The following is a 16,682-nucleotide window of genomic DNA, read 5'->3' as shown; positions in this document are numbered from 1 at the left end:
GCTAGTTCCGCGGCTGCGCTGTCAGGGTAGAGAAACCGACTCGCCTCCCAGAATTCCTGCATTGGTCCTCGCCCTATACCGGTGACTTCGGAAGGCTTTGTGACGGACTTGGGGGAAACTCGCATCAGAGTATTTCTGGCTGCGAAGTATGGCGGTTCAATCATCGCGCGAATGATTCGATATAGTACATCGATTTGGCCTAGTTACCGTCCTTCTGGCTTGATTTGTGACTTTAGAAAGCGATCATCTTCAACAATGTGTTGCGTCATAAGTTACGGTTATGCAAGCGCGCAGAAACATATATCGCTTTCATGTGTATGAAAATATAATTGCTTGAAATTTTAGAAAGATAAAGCGTAATAAATAACGTCGCCTCTGAGGCCACAAGCACGAAGATTATATACAATTCCGTGTAGCTATGCCTATCGTTTCCGTAGTGGCTGAACGATCGGATCGCCAGAGTGTTATTGGAAGCGACACCTGCACGCAGTCTTGCCTGCAGGCATCTCGGGCAAATAATTTGAGATAATTTGAAATGTTCAGATAATTGAACACACACAAACACACACACACACACACACACACACACACACGCACACACAGGCTGTGCCGGCACTTTTGCGAATGCGCCGTAACAAGAGAAAACAGTGCGCACTTGAATTTTACTGAGAAGTGTGCACATGTTTGATCACTGTGCCGATGAGGCATCCTTGAATAGTCCCGCGCTTAGCTAAAGAGCGTTTTACGGCAGCATAGAGTCAGGGTCCGCTTCTCTGCGGGGAAGGAAACTCGCACATATTTAAGAGTCTGTTCGCAGTGTAAACGCCGGAGGATGCGAACGGCCGGTTTCCGCAGGGATACAAGTACGCTTTAGTACTGTACTTTATAGCTATTAGGATGATACGGCAAACTGCTGCCTTAGCTGTATGGGACAAGTATATGTTAACCTATCCAAGCTTTCCAGCTGCCAGGCGTATTCAAACGGTATACTCGTCCTTTATGCGAGTTCAAGAATCCGCAACAAGCGGAATTGACGCCTGCCTCATTTTTATTCAGTACCTTAATTTTCCATTAATGGCTATTGTTCCCCATTTGTAAGATTCTTTTCAAAGTGGCATTTTAACTTTTCTAGGACTTAAGTGACAATTAGCACTTTCGATCGTCATCGAGCCAGATCCTAATCGATTTTCTCAGCAGCGATTGGGGAGACCCTTTCACAGTCTGTTCGAAGGATCGAGCCAATCGCAATCGATAAATTCGATCCTGATCGGGCTCGATCGCGATCGAAGGTGCCCCTTGTGACCCCGGTATCTCCCACGCGACCACTTCTGATCGAACGTATTCTTTACATTTAATAACAGTGCTTGCACACCTTCGGATCTCTACACGCGCACCTCCTATAGTCTGAAATTGATGAAACGGTGAATACGGAAAAGTGCCCAAACTCTTGTAAAGTGAAATGCGTTCCCACGTGCGGTCCAGGTCAGCTGTCGGTGTCCAAGTAAACTCGCCTGGTGCGCCACCGTTGACATTGATGGTGTTACAATGGCCGTGCGCATGCCGTGAAAGCGAGAATATGTAACGAAGTTTAAATGAAAACGCGATACATGTGCACATAAGGACCAGCTCGCGTCCATTTGACTTCTTATTTCATGAATGCAGCGCACAACCGCAAATGAGATTGAGTTGCGTGATGTCAAAATACGCTTCTGCTGGCACGCAGGTTTGGAGCTTGATTGGCACAGACGGAAGTTGTATGCGCCTAACTGAGCAATGTCCTAATACTGTCAGGTTAGCTGCCGACGTTATGCGAAAGCGCTTCGGCATGTGCATGTAGTCCAGATACAATTGCACGTTAAATCATGCGGGGATATGAAAGTTCGCGAGCATGAGCTTGTTACGTGGTTGCATGTTCTGGAGTCGTGACAAAACTTTCCGCGCTTCTTCCCCGCAGATGTCCCTGGTGGAATGGAGCGCCGCCGGGCGAGGCCACGACGAGGCGGACAAGGAGAATCGCGAGCAGCCCGCCAACCAGCTGCAGCCGCAGACTCCGCAGCAGCAGCAGACCCAGCAACAGCAGCAGCAAGAGCAGCAGCAACCGACTCAGCAGCAGCAGCAGCAACAACAGCAGCAACCGACTCAGCAGCTGCAGCAGCAGACTCAGCAGCAACAGACGCCGCTGCAGCAGCAGCACAGCAACGAGAGCTGCGGCGGTGGCACGCCGGCTTCTGCTGCGAACTGGTGGGCGGTCCAGGTGACGAGCCGCGAGCGCAGCTGGACGCTGCGGCGCTCGTACGACAACTTCCGGCTGCTGGACGAGCAGCTGCACCGGTGCGTCTACGACCGGCAGCACTCGCGCCTCCCCGAGCTGCCGGACCCCGCCGACCTGCCGCAGGAGCCGCAGGAGCGAGAGGTCGGTGGGCGCGACTCCCTTCTCACTAGCGCACGCGGATCGCGTGCTGTTCGTTTTCAAGTTGGCCACATCTTAGTAAACACTAGATGCGCACCTCTTTCCGCTCGAGCACACATTAAAGTTTCTTTATAAGTGGTTTTAGGTGCAAAACATAAGACACGGATAACAGAATAAAAGACACGGACAGGCGCACTAGCAGACGTTAAACTAAACAAACATGAACTCTTGTAGACGATGACGAAGGAAAGCGCGGATACCTCTAACTGGGACCGGCGGCTGCTTTAGACACCTGGCCTTGTCTGGGAAAAGCTTACAGTTGATTGCGAGTTTGAGCGGTATGTATGGTGGTTTGAAAGACCCCAACAAGGCACAGTTCTTATCGAAAGTTTCCACGCCGCTTGACGATCGTTCCATCCACTCTCCAGAGCTCTGGAGTGCCTGGGACCCCACTTCGTGCTGCGCCGTCAGGTCTTGTCATACACCCTGTAGCCTCGAAACTTTCTACAAAGCGAGCATATGTTGGGGGATCGCACTAGAACGTTGCGCAAAGGGCGAGACGCCCGCACTGCGGGCCTGTTGCAGCTTCACACATCCTCATACTATGGGTTCGTTGACGTCGCCGAACGCTTCAGAATAACGCTTCCTCGCCGCCTGATCGAAACCTCGCAGTGTAATTCGAAAGCGCCGCGTCTTCCTGGAGGTCAGTCATTGCTATTGTTCTTCGAGGAAAGTGCAAAGGATGATGGGAAAATGCTGTTTTCCTCAGTTGCAGTCCTTCTGTCTTTCGGCGGCCCACTGCTTGTATGTCTTGCCTTTGATATGGCAAAACAGCGCGAAAGAGAGAGAGAGCGCTATCTTTCGAAAAGCAGAGGGGTTAGCCAGCGTATATTCGCCTACACGCCAGTGTGCTGGGAATGTGACAAAGAGGAAGAAAGACCTTAGAGGAAGGCAGGCAGAATAAAGCAGCTATAATAAAACAGCGCGAAGTACTTAAGGTGCATAGGTACATACAGACTCTGTTGTTTCCTTTTCTGTCCATGTATTTCGCGTTACTTTACCGCTTTACGTTACTTTGCCTAATGTTATAGCGGCTATACCAAGCATGCCTCCGGTACTATGATTGCCCAAATCACAAGCTGAATTTCACCGTCGCCGTGGCTGCCTGAACAGGAAGTGAGTGAGCATTAGTTCTACAATTGTACCAGGCACCGTGGTTAAGCGCGTTCGTAAACACCCGAAAGCGTGTCTTGGCAAACCTCGGCGTATAGCGACCGTTCTACACAGATATCTTTTTTGGGATCCAGTGGGTTCGCCTACATGCACTTGCTTAACCTAGGAGGTGCTGCACTGCGTTGCTCGTTTGAAACGGTTCAGACTTCGAGCAAGAAGAGCTCGCGTAATAGAGCACGCTTCTCGCAAAATGTGCGTTGTTCGTCTCTCACAATCACAAAACCATCACTAAATCAGTTCGAGGGGCGTGCAGGGCGAATCACTTTTCACTGCGTTGTGCCTATATATATATAGAGCTACGTTGTTTTAGCTTGTAATGCGTTTGCGGAATATCTGGTTGCCGGTTAGGTGTACGGCAGCAGTCGGCTAGTACTACGTAACACATACTACGTATCCAGCTAGTACTACGAGCACATTCTACGTAACTGCTTGTGTTGATATCGACGTAGTCGTTAACGTGCAGTATTCTTACAATTTTCCTTCGGTAATAACACTGACGCCACACAATAATTTATCAAGCACGTGGTAGTTGGACAGAACTTCACAAGCTGTCGCTACGAGCTCTACCTTATACTATCCTTTTGCTGCAAAAAGTTTGTGGACTAGCGAAATCTCTGTTGCCACAAAAGTACCAGGCAGTAGAAACGGGGGGTCGCGCAAGAAGCTTCCCTTCCTAATGACCTGTTCGCCCTGTCACTATGATTTACCGACTCGCTTAGTAATCTGCCTTTTTGACACGTTTTCATTGTCATGTTAACCTTGGAATTAATCGTGCAATCACATGCTCCTGACGTGTTGCCCTTGCGTTACTCTGAGGAAGAGTTGCGATTATAGCTTTACAAGTACAATTACAAATCGGCGTTGGCTGTTTGAAGAGATGCGCGAATCACGTGACCTGTCTTGCCGTTTGTTGCACGTCCGTGGCCAGCACCATCCGCAATAACCGCCGTTTTGCAGGTCGCACATTTCTCTCCTTTTCATGTCTTTTATAGGGCGTTTGATGGTCTGACCAAGCGTGAAGTTCGAAAGGCTTGAACGTAAAACCTGTATGCTTTGCGCCAGGGTATGTTTTCGTTCGATGCGCTTGTCGAGGGGGGCAGGTAAGCCGAGGTTGCCTGGATATCTGATCTATTGTTAAGACGGCATCGTTTCGGATGGCAGCGAAATTGGGCCGGTCGCCGACACTTGCACAACACCTCAGGCCTGGCGCTTGGAAGGTTGTGTGCCGACGTGCTGCCAGAAAAAATGGGTCGAACCCATCCGTGATATTTCGGCGGAATCCGAGGTTTTCGAACGGGCACTCTTTTGTCTGGCCGCGGCAGCGGTCTTTTCTCGCGTGTACGTTTTCGGGGCCACGTGAGCCTCCACTGGCAGCAGCAGCAGCAGCAGCGGCGGCGGCACAGCAGTTCATCGGGGCGTCCCCCGGTCCTTTTGACGGGGCATCGCCACGTGGGCCGCGTATCCCGCGTGGCGTGCGCGGTAGCCGGCGCGTCTCCGCGGCATTCCTCGCCCTCGCCTCCTCCTCCGGATTCGCGGCCGAACCGGGCGGCAGCCCCAGCCGGGCCGGCTGCGGGCGTCCAAGTCGCGGCGGCGAGAGCGGGCCGCGCTGTCCTATTTCGGCCCCGCGAGGGTTCTCTCTCGCGAGGCGGCCCGGCCGACCCATATGCCGCTAGCGCCGCTCCCCGTCGCGCCGCGTGCGTGCCGTGCTCCTGCCGCTCCTGCTGCTGCGGTTGTCGCCGCAGCCGCTTCTTCTTCTGCTGCTCCTCGTCTTCGTCGGTCTGCTCGGATCCCCCCTACGCCAGCTGCGGCGGCTGGCTCTTCGCACCCGGGCCGCCGTGTTCGTCCGTAGGCAGGCGCTCGCCCCTGCCGCCCCCGGAGGGTCCCGTTCGTGCGAGAAAGCCGCGGCGGCGTGTGGGAAGCGGCAGCCGCCGCGTCTGTCGCCCCGCGCGTCGTCGCCTGCCGAGGCGCTGCTGCCACCGTGGGCGTGTCTAGCGGCAGCACCGTACCGTCTCAGATTTTAAACATTCCGGACCGCTTCTCCGTTCGCGATCCTCTCGTGTTCCTGCCGTCGCTCGAAGAAGACGTCTGGCGGTGCGGGGCTTGGCGGGTCCCCCCCCGTTGTGTGGGCCGCAGCGCCCTGGCCGCCCTCCTCTCCCTCGAGGCTCCACCGCTGTGCTCGCAGCAGGGGTGCTCGCGCTTCTAGAGCGCTCCGCAGTTGAGCGCGTGTGATCTCGGAGTGACATCGCCTGCTCGCATCGGTGACGACGGTCGTGCCGGAAAGTGCCTCGGTCGCCGGACCTTTCTCTGCGCCGAGGCGGTCGATTGCACGGCGAGTGATCACACCGAACTGTCGCCTCCCGTTTCCCAGTGTAGAAAAAAGGATGCTCTCCCACGTCGTTTTGGAATTGCGCAATCTCGCGGATTGCCGAAGAGGAGGGTATCTCGCGATCGTCGTCGGTGCGTGGTCGTCCTGCTGCGCTGCGTGCCTCTGCGGCCTGCGGGATTGATCGCCCTCGAGGGTGCATTCGTCGCCGCCTTCGGTCTCCGGCGTATTTTCCCACCTCGTGGGTAGGCAGGTATATTGTGGGCCCATCGCTCGTGTACCGAGCAGCGAAATACCCTCGCCTATTCTCAGTTTCGTCCGGGTCTTCGATATCCACTCGCGGGCCCGCAAGTGGGATCCGTCGCTTCAGCCATACTTACTTCTTTCATTTATCTTGTCTAGGTCGCGTTCAACGCTTACGTATTATTCGCGAATGCCATCCGTGCGATTTCGTTCGCTTAGTTCTTGTAGCTGCTGCGGTCTCGAGTCGTCAGCGAGATATCGTCGTCGCCCACTCTTGTCTATCCTGAAGCCTGGCTTTATAAGTACATCGTCAGCAGACGTACCTGTAGCACGCTTTCCCGTAATGATTATTCCGTGATGTAAACGTGCTCAGCTTTCACGATTGGCTGTACTAACTAGTTCAGCCTCCTTCAGTTCGTTGTTGTGAGTGAATTCGTAGACCTCAATTGCTAAGTAAAAGAAGAGAGAAAGAAACAAAGGAAGCAAGAGGAGAAATAAATTAGTTCCGTGTTTGTTTATACGCACGTTCACGAGACCTGCCTCCCGAGGCGCGCGCATCGTTGTCGTTAAGAAGCGGGTTGTCAAAAGAGCACAAACGTTCGTGAGGACTGCTTCCCGCGGCGCCCACTTCGTTGTGATTCGGAGACGGATTGCCAAGAAGCGACAGTTGTGCAACGGCGGACGGAGGCCGACGATCACGCCGCTCGCTTCCTCCCCCGCCATCAGTGATGGGCTCTGCACTGACGCGGTGCAGCGTTTGTGGATGAAGACACCACGGGATATGCCTTTCGCTCTCGGTGAGTCATTCCCGTGTGCATGACCGCGCGGGCATCTGACACCGTTGTGTCAGTTTGCCCGGGGCCTCGACAGAGTTTGGCCCCACCGCGACGCAGCCGAAGACTATTCCTTTTCCTTTGCGGTCGTTTGAATTTGTTATTGCAATTGGAGGAGAAAGGGCAAGACGTGGCGTGCGGGCACATGTTGAGTAGTTGCGAGCCTTTATGAAAATGACGGCGCGCTGTTTCTCTTTTTCTTTTTTTTTTCATTGCGATCACTAAAAAGAAGTGTGCGGAAGAACACAACTAATTTGTTAGCTCAAGCAATTTGTTCTGTTTTCTGCTTAGGAATGACTCGTTAATTCTAGGATAGCCATATTATGCTCGATATTTCTAACGCAACATCATAAATAAAAGATTATGAATTATGACCGCTGTAGGGTGTGCATCAATTCCAGCGTATGCCGGTTTGTCATTTTAGGCCTCCATTGAACCTTGGTTCGCGTAGCCAGTGTTCTTTCTGCAGAAATAGAATTCGTTAACTCCTTCCTTGTACCGACATCATGTACTGAAGTTTATGAGGAGCATGTGGAGTTTCCTTCAAGAGTGTTGTTTGTTGACAAAAAAAAGAAAGAAAGAAAGAAAGAAAGAAAGAAAAACCCGTTGCTAGCGCCATGCGTCTTTGCCACTTGTTATTGTTCTTCCCTCTTCACCCCCTCCCCCGCTTTTTTTCTTTTTAATTTCGAGGTAGAAATGCGATGTGATTAGCCTGTTGATGTGAAAGCCTGTTGTGGATTATCCATTAGGCAGTAAACGCACTGCTGTCAATACATACAGCCGAGGTCAATGCGCTCAAACTCGTAAAATCGGTGAGCATGTCAGTTAGGAAAACTAGAGAAAACGATGTAGCCCGCTCAAGTAAAACCCGCTCCTCCTGCGCAGTTTTGTCGTTCGCAGCTAAGCCCAGCGCATTCTCTCTCTCTCTCTACCGTCCCCCACGAATGGTTGACAAGTAACTTCATCCGAATTCTCGAGCCGCCTTTGCACCCTCCTGTCCTGTCCGACTGCCGTGTAAACACGTCAGCGTATTGTGCAGTGTCGACTGACAAGGCGTGAATACCAAGCTTTGGGTTGACTTTCTTTTACACGCGCACTCCATGCACAGGTTCACAGAGCCACGTGACGGCTCAACTTATATCCGTTTTGAGGATTTCCTTTTCTTTTCTCTTTTTACCCTTCAGGCAAGAATGTTGTGCGTCAGTGTTGTGTGGGCTCTGCGTTCACGCGCGTTTTGTCGCTTTGAAAACGATGCTGGTTGTTCGCGGATGTCACGGGTAGTGTTGGCAGTAGTCACAGGTGTTGTACGCAGGTGGACCTTTTGCCACCAGTCTAGCAGAGCTTGATGACTTTTGCTTTGGTTATTGTGAGATTGCCCTATCATGGCTCGAAGTATTCGTGACAAAAAAAAAAAGAAAAAAAAAAGTGGGCTTCGTTCCTTGTATAGATCCGCCTCAAAGTTTCCACTTTGCCTTCAACCACGACTTTATTTTTCTCAGTTCTGTATACGTGTTAGGGTAATATTCATTCCCATGTCACATATATTTACGTAAAGCATAATTCATTTCATGTTGTTTATCAGTGTTATGTTCCGTGGACGAGAAACACGATGAACGTAGCCTAATATTGAACCCTGCGAAACACATTGGGCTACTTGGAAAATGTTAACGACCTCGGGCACCAAAATTGGGATCTTCGCTGCTGGCTGCGCGATTGGAACGCAAGTGTCTCCCGGCGTGACAGCGTGTTCGCTTGCCGCAGTCACGCTACTTTCTCTCGTCGATGACTGATTATGTGCCCATCCCGTTTGACCGTTCACAGTGCCGCATATCGGTGAAACCCATTTCCTGCAAAAATAAGTCGGTTGCCGGACAAGGTTATTTCTTTCTTTCTTTAACCAAAAATCTATCGTACACCGACTACAATTTTTCTCTGCAGTTGTCACCTGCGAATGCAGCCGGCGTTCTTGGCGTGTGGGGTGCGAGCGCACGTCGCAGACCCCGTTGAGGCGAAGTTGAAAGACGTCGCCGTCACCACACAAAAAGTTGCGCAGCAAAAGTTTCTGCGCGATTCGCGACTGCGAATATTTCTAAACGTAACACCGCGCTCTTTGCTGACGCCGCCCTACAGGTTATAGAGGCCCCACTATATGTCTAACATTGATGTCTATTAGTTCAACGACGCGCGTTGTACAAGTCGTCTTGATCGGCGGGCTCGCAGCAAGGCTTTTGAGTGCGCGACAGTGTCACTTGCGTTACCTATACGTTCCCTGTCGTTTTCCCGCCGTATGGATGCACCAATGTACGCGTCATTCCCATGGTCGTGTATGATTCGACTTTTATTCGCCCTTCGCGACCTCAGAAAAGTAACCAGGCGTTCTCCTTAGCGCCCGTGTTGCGCTGGCTTAGATGTCTCGGCGTCGTGCCAGCTGAATAGGTAAGCCCTCTCGAAAAGCATCGAATGCAGGGCTCTCTTAACGCCAGCCAGTGCGCGCACTCCTCGACCGCGGCGTTGCGTCGGCCAAATCTCAAGCCCGCCGCCGCATATACGTGACAACCCTTCGTTTCTCTGTTTTGCTTCTCGTCGACTCTCGCCCGCGCGTGCCGCTCGCGTCTGGCCCGTGGCCGCGCCGCCGCAGCGGCCGGAAGCCGCCGTCAAGGCACGTCCATTGTTCCAACTCGCCAGAGCGGCCCGCCGACACTGGCCCGCATTGTTCGCCGCAGCAACGCTCGGCCGGCATGTGGTCTCTCGCGGAGTGCCGCCCGCCATCTCTTCTCCCCGCTCCATGACGTGGGGAGAGCAGAAAGGATAGCCCGTGCATCGCGCCGTTCCCGCTAAAGCCATTCAGCGCTGTTAAGAGCCAGGACTGACGCCTTTTAATCAAGGAGCAAGATTCCGCAATGTTGCGTCAAAGAACTGGCCGAGAATGGCCGACATCTTGGCCTTCATGCCGCTTGCAACCCACCCCAACCCCCCGCGATCGGCGTGGCCTACGCTAGTGTCGCCGTCGCGCACTCTTGTGAGCCTTTACGGCCAGCTTCCATCTATTATTAACGCCCGACTGCTCTTAACTTCCGTAACGCTGCACGGTATTGTATAGACGGAATGTATTCTGTCTGGAGATGAACAGCCGGGGTTTGCGGGCGCATTGCTCTCTGCCTGTTCCATCCCATAGTGGCTTCGACTCGTTCTGTGTCCGGGATGATGGTCGTGCCTCGTCTCGTGCAGCCAGCCACTGTGCGACGGTGTTTCTAAGTGGTCTCATGGTTCGCGAGGCGCGCCACAGCACGCAGAATGCAAGCGCAGCCGAAGGCACTCCTAGGTTGATCACGGGACTTTCGTCAGAGTCGCCAGCTCACTGAAGCCATGCGCGAAAGTTGTCTCGAGAAGAAGACGTGCAGGTGACGGCTCGAAAATCTCGCAGAGGCTGCGTTTCTCTCGTTGGTTTTCTGTGGCACTCTACCTGGTCGATACAGTTACACTTCTTCCGAGCTTCTTCCAATTTTCGTAATACCACTTCGTTTCTATGAAGCTTAATCATTTATTCGATTAGAGAAAAGGAAAAAGAAACAACCAAGAGAATAATACTACTTGCCCTCACCTATGGCAGGAATGCAGCCGAGTGCTTTACAAGCTTTTATTTTAGTTTCTAAACGCATCGTGAGAACATTGTAGAGTAGCGCTGACATACGAGTACGTATAAAGATTTAACCTTGTCAGCGTACACTGAAACGGTGGGGAGTATTTTGCACGACGCAGTCGCTCAAGCCCACGGGCGTATGAAGACTGCACACCGTCGACGTAGTTAGCTGAGCCATCAGGGCTGTCACGTGAAGGGAACCCTCTTCCTCGGCCTTCTGCTTGAAAAGATTTACCTGTGCTAGAACGTCCGAACACCACATACCATACTGTGTCTGCGATCGTCCACGGAAGTATGCTCGTATTTCGTATCACATTCGGGCAGGCCAGCTTCCAAAGAGGGCATCGTGCATGCGTGCTTGCCCACGTGTCCGCCAGGCTACCATTATACCCGAGCTACGTTTCCTCGATCCCGTGAGACCTGCTTGCGAGATTTCCCACGCCCGTGCTGTGGAGCCAGCTTCACGAGTGCAGCTTGCAGGCGGAATCCACGCGATCTCGGGCAAACAGGCCGAACCCCTTCTGTCGTGCGTACGTGGTGGACCTCGGTAATGGCGGCGCCCTCCATCGAGACGTTGCGGCAGAGGGCCTTTTGTTCCTGCGACCGCGCTCGGCACCGCTGAACCAACAGCCGCGCCTAGCTCTCCGGCGGTTGGGTGACCCCGGAAGAATACTACGTGTCGGTCGGGATGCGGTGTAATGGCAGGGTTGGCTGAGATGGGTGCGTTCCGCGGCGCCCCGGCGGAGGGATCCCCCTGTTTGCGCGGCGCACTCTGCCGCGTCCTCGTTGGTCCAGGTGTTCCGAGTGGGCTCGCGATATGATACACGCCGCCTGTTCCCGCCACAGCGTCGTGTGAGGTGCTGGCTTCTGTTGCGCGACTGAGTGCCATGCGCGATCGTCGGACAGATGGTGCACCTCTTCGTAGCTCGGCAAAAAAGATGAATGCTCGCGGCCACGTATGCAGTTTCTTGCGGAGTATGGCGCAACGCTGTATTGTGAGGCCCTGCTCCTTGTCGTGTCGCTGGATAGGTGATTCTCGTACCGTGAGCTGAAAGGGGGTGCATGATCGAATGTCTTGTAGCCTATGCTGTAAGGCCGTCTGATCTCGGCATGTTAGAGTCCATCTATGTCGCGGTCTCCCCTCGTCGTGCTTTCCCGAGCAGTTTCCTTTGCTGAAAGCATGTGTCACTGGAAGGTGCACTTTTATATCGCATATCGGATCATTGATGGCGGTAATTTTTTACGTGCTCGAATAGCAGCTTGTGTTTCGACAGCAACTGTGTTTTGGCAGTTGGTCATGTGCTAGCTACTCAACCGGGCAGCAATAGCGCCGTCTTCCCCCCTCCTATGCAGCAAATAACTTCAATCTTCGTGCAGTCCACGAAAGCAACATATTCTCTGTGTAAATACTAGAGACTGGAGAGTTTTTGTTTGGCGTACGAAAAGCACTGGCGTACGCTGTAGAATTATCAGTCCAAAATCCGCATAAAAATCTATGAAGAGCCTTCGGGCTGCGTACACACGCTAACTTATGCATTTGCATTGCGGGCTTTGCGTGGCTTACATAGTTATAGCGTAGCAACATGCCTCCCCCCCCCCCCCCCCCCCCACACACACACACGCTAAAGCGTTGCTCATCTATCCGTGATCCTTCCGTTCATATGGGCAAGCGTGCCTTGTTCTCGTTCCTGATTGGCCAACTCAACCCCTACCTTTCGCCGCACTGCCCTGACTGCGTGGAGCTGGTAGGCAAGACGGAGCACCGCGGGCGATTATACTTGCTTCCGCAGGTCTATCTGATGACCGAGGTTGACGGTGTGTTGTCCTAACGTTAAGCTTTAGCCTAATGCAAGAGGAGCTGAGCGCGCCGATAGCTCTTTTAAGTATATATTGTCGTCTCAACGGGAGGCAGGAAGTAATGTCGACTTGATCGATGAAACGCGGACGTCTTCTTGTATACGCGCACACACTTGCGGAGCTCGGGCCGGCGCGATATCTTTCTTCATCTCAGACTGACACGCGCGTGCTTGTTTTCCTAGCGTGTCTGCCCCGAACGCATTTGTACGAATGAGCGATGTTTCCAGCGCCCGCGCTTCCGCGTGCCGCGCGAGCATTGTGGGGAAACATCTCTCGCCGGCGTAACGGGTTTGTTTAGGGAAATGGACGGCGTATCGGCTCGGGAAAGGGAGCCGGACCAGCGTCGGCGCGGCGTGCATACCACTACCCTTGTCTCGCTAGAATTATGCAGCGTTCAGCAATCTAGGCGGTGTGCTCGGGCGGTTACTATAGCGCGTGGCATGATGCATTCACAACTCTACACTGGTGTAGTGCGCCTATACGTATTATTGCCGTAGTCCTTAGGTGACGTTGACTCGGTTGGACGTGTTTAGCGTGTATAAATTAAGTATCCACCGGAGAACCGCCAACGTTGGCGAGCAATGTGTGCTACATTTGCGAGCTCGCCTTATGCGTCAGTTGTAGTAAATTCATTAAATTCCGGGGTTATGAGGGACGTCGTAGTGGAGCGCTCCAGGTCCATTGTAACCACCCGGATTAACGTGCAGCTAGACCTAAGTATACGAGCATCTTTGCATTTCGCCCTTATCGACATGTGCTTGCTGCGGACGGTAATCGAACGCACGACCTAATTACCCAAGAGCATAACTGTATCGTACTCTTTAAGAGGAAGCTTTAGCTTAGGGCCAACTCAGACGCCGCCTGTTCAGATACATTTAAAACGCAGAAATAGTTTTATCAGAAAACCCCTGGATCGATATGAATGACATTTCTGGGATTTGAGAAAGAAATTTAAGTTCTAGAGAGTGTATAGAAAGAGAAATTTTGAACGTGCAATTTTTTACGAAAATTTCTGAAAATTGATGTTTAAAACAAACAAAACAAAAAAATAGAAGAACGAAGTTTATAAATCTGTAAACTGCATTTTGCTAGAGCATATTAACGTACAATTTTAATGTGTTATTTTACAGCTTACGTGGTTCTGTTGCAATGTCTACAAAGGAATGTGGTTTTTAAGTAATGTTCTATCAGACGTGCATTTAGTTAGTGTTTCTCTTTGTGCGCTCGTGGCCCACACTCGCTGCATGGTTTTCGTGAGACGTGTTGCGGATTGCCGTGTGGGACGCGCCCCGCTCAATCTTGATTATCTGCAGGCGTGCTTCGCCGCTCTCCTCGTATTTGCCTCCTGTCGATTCCGATCGACACGTTAACCCGCACGCCCACCGCGCCAGTTGTCCGACGGGAGTCTTGACGGCGCTGCGCCAAGAACCAGGAGTGGGGTGCACAAAATAACTTTTGTCAAGCCGAGGAGTTCTTTATTTTGCTGTCGTTCACCGCCGCCATTTTCAGCAGTCTCTCGCTCTCATGAACCGGCGACCAAAGTTAGCTTGACCCGGGAAACCAGAGCTCACATCATGGTTGACCCCGTCCCGCGAAACATCCACCCAGTGCATAACCAAGGAAGAAGATTCGCGAGAGCCAAGTCCATCCTTAAAAAGATCAATCAGCAGAAGCTAGATGCCCTCTTTGTCGATGCTGCCAGATATGACAGTGGGGATAAGTTCGCTGTCTCGGTGGTAGACGCGGGGGGCAACCTGGTCAATGCAGCCTCTGTTTATACTAAGTTTGCCCATGTGGCGGAGGAAGCGGCGATCGCTCTGGCTTTTCACAGCTCAAAAGTTCCCTCTATCATCTTCTCGGACTCGCGCACCGCGGTTAGATCCTTCTCGTCCGCCCTCATATCTGAACAGGCGTACAGTATTGTCATCAAAGCACTACAAAGGACTAGGGAGAGTACCGAAGGAGGATACCAAATCTCGTGGTTCCCAGCCCATCTAGATAGCTCAATTAACCCGCTTGGATGTAATCCTAACGAGCAGGCCCACCGGAGAGCGCGCGATTTCACGCACCGCGCTGTCGCGGGTAGCCAGGCTTGGAACGAGGTCAACATCCACAAAGATCCATTAAGTACATTCCACGAAATTGTTTCTCATTATCAACTAGGCAGGAGGACATTTCCACCCCCTCACCCCAAATTGAACAAACCCCAGGCTACCACACTAAGACTCCTGCAAACCCGTACATATCCCACTCCTCGGTCTCTTCACAGGATAGATCCTGAACACTCACAGTCGTGTCCCAAATGTTGTCATGACTCATGCTCCTTTGACCACATGCTCTGGCTGTGCCCAGCCCTTAACGCCTCTCCACCCATCACGAAAGAACAATGGCAGGACTCTCTCAAGAGCACCAATCTCAACATCCAACTCCAGGCTGTCCAGAGGGCCCACGACATTGCCGCGGGACTTGATCTCCCGGTTCCATCGTGGCCGGAGCCACCGACTTGATCTTCGGGAGCCTTCGGTTTGGCTCCCCGAGGTCTCAGTCCCTCAGGACTCAAATAAAGTTCTTGTCATGTCATGTCTCGCTCACTGCCGGGATTATAGCTGGCGCCGGTTCTTATCTTACAAACCGTACCCCTTCAGATCGTACGCGAACGGCTTTCTAACGACCGGCTTACCGTTGGCCGAACCGCTGTTGTGCCATTACCACAAGCCCGGATTCCGAATCTGCAAGATGCGGAATCTATCCTGCGAGCGCCATAATTCTCCCTTCACAAGACAAGAGGCTGCGCCGTCGTGCGGGAGAAGCCTCGGCGAGCAGCGTGTTTAGACGTGTCCGCGTGTGCCAGACGGCCCGGCGCCGCACCTCCCTTGCCTGGAGGTCACCGCGCGCGCGAACTTTGAACCGGGTGGCCAGCGCGGTCGCTGGTTGGACCCCTCGGACGACCGTCGTGTGCTGACTTTGTATTGGGCCGGTTGAGTGACAATGGGCCTCGGGGATTATAAAAGCAGCGACACGCCGCTCGAAAACAGGATCTGCCGACCCCACCGGGAGAGAGTGTCGCTCCCGACTGGGGTGAGATGTGTAACGCGTTTTCGCCGGACGTCGTCGTGCGAGAACAGTCGCGTTTGTTGTGAGCACTCGGCCCCAGTGCCGACCCGTTCATGTCCTGTATGATAACCTGTATATAATGTATAAAGTCCCTTTTGTTATTCTCATCGACGCCAGGCTCGGAGTCTTCGCTACCAACGCTCTGTCACGAAACGGGTGACGAGCGCTACGGGACCACAAAGCCGTAATCGTGGTGCAGCGGTACAAGTTCGTAACACTGCTGGCACCGGTTGGATGTCGTAACACTGGCGGCACCGGTTGGATGTCGTAACACTGGTGGCACCGGTTGGAAGTTCGTAACACTGGTGGCAGCGGTGGGATTGACCGGCATCAGCTACCTCGGCGCGGTGAGTGCCTGAAGTTTACCTCAAACACCAGACTTTCTCTGACACAGGTTATAGTAGCTTAGGGAAGGATTTGGTGTTGCATTGTGATAACCTTGTGTGTTTCAAGCCTAGTAAGAGTGTTTTGAAAACCAGGGGATGCTGAGGGGGTAAACAGGGCAGTGTGTGATATACTTGCATATGTCTTACTAGTAGTGTTATAGTAGTGTACGGCAGGTATATTCAAAAAGGGTAAACAGCAGGAGGACAGTGTGAACGATGGAGAAGTACAAGGTGAAGGAACTTCTCGAAATTTGTGAGGAGTTGGGCATTGAGTTGGGCTCAACCAAAAGAAAGAATGCGATCCTTGAGGTCATGAGGACTGGGGACGTAACGGCTGAGGAGGCCGCTGAGGCCTGGGCGGATATCAATGAACGACGGGAAAGGGAGGAAAGGAGAGAACAGGAACGTCGCGAAGAGGAGGAAAGGAGAGAACAGCAACGTCGCGAGGAGGAAAAGGAGGAAAGGAGAGAGATTCGTGAGCACGAGCTTAAAATGAAAGAGTTGGAGAACCGAAATAACTCGCCGGCGCCTAGTCTCACTTCTAATGTTCCCAGAATACGCGATCAACTTCCACCCTTTGTCGTCGGAGAGGATATGGCCAAATACCTCGTGAAATTTGAGCACGTGTGTGAACGGAATAGCA

General features: G+C 52.6%; 1 protein-coding gene across 3 annotated transcripts in view; it reads left to right on the top strand.

The window, feature by feature from the left end:
- Window positions 1-16,682, top strand: part of CdGAPr (GTPase-activating protein CdGAPr) — a 310,559-nt gene that overhangs the window by 231,188 nt on the left and 62,689 nt on the right. For all 3 annotated transcript variants that reach the window (XM_065427287.2, XM_065427285.2, XM_065427286.1), the window contains one exon: window positions 1,955-2,413. In XM_065427287.2, coding sequence (XP_065283359.1) covers window positions 1,955-2,413 — 459 coding nt within the window. The remainder of the gene's footprint in view (window positions 1-1,954; window positions 2,414-16,682) is intronic.

The sequence above is a fragment of the Dermacentor albipictus genome, chromosome 4, assembly GCF_038994185.2.
Source record: "Dermacentor albipictus isolate Rhodes 1998 colony chromosome 4, USDA_Dalb.pri_finalv2, whole genome shotgun sequence".
NCBI classification, from domain to species: Eukaryota; Metazoa; Arthropoda; class Arachnida; order Ixodida; family Ixodidae; genus Dermacentor; species Dermacentor albipictus.
Note: the sequence above shows the minus strand (reverse complement) of the source record. Positions and strands in the feature narration are given on the sequence as shown.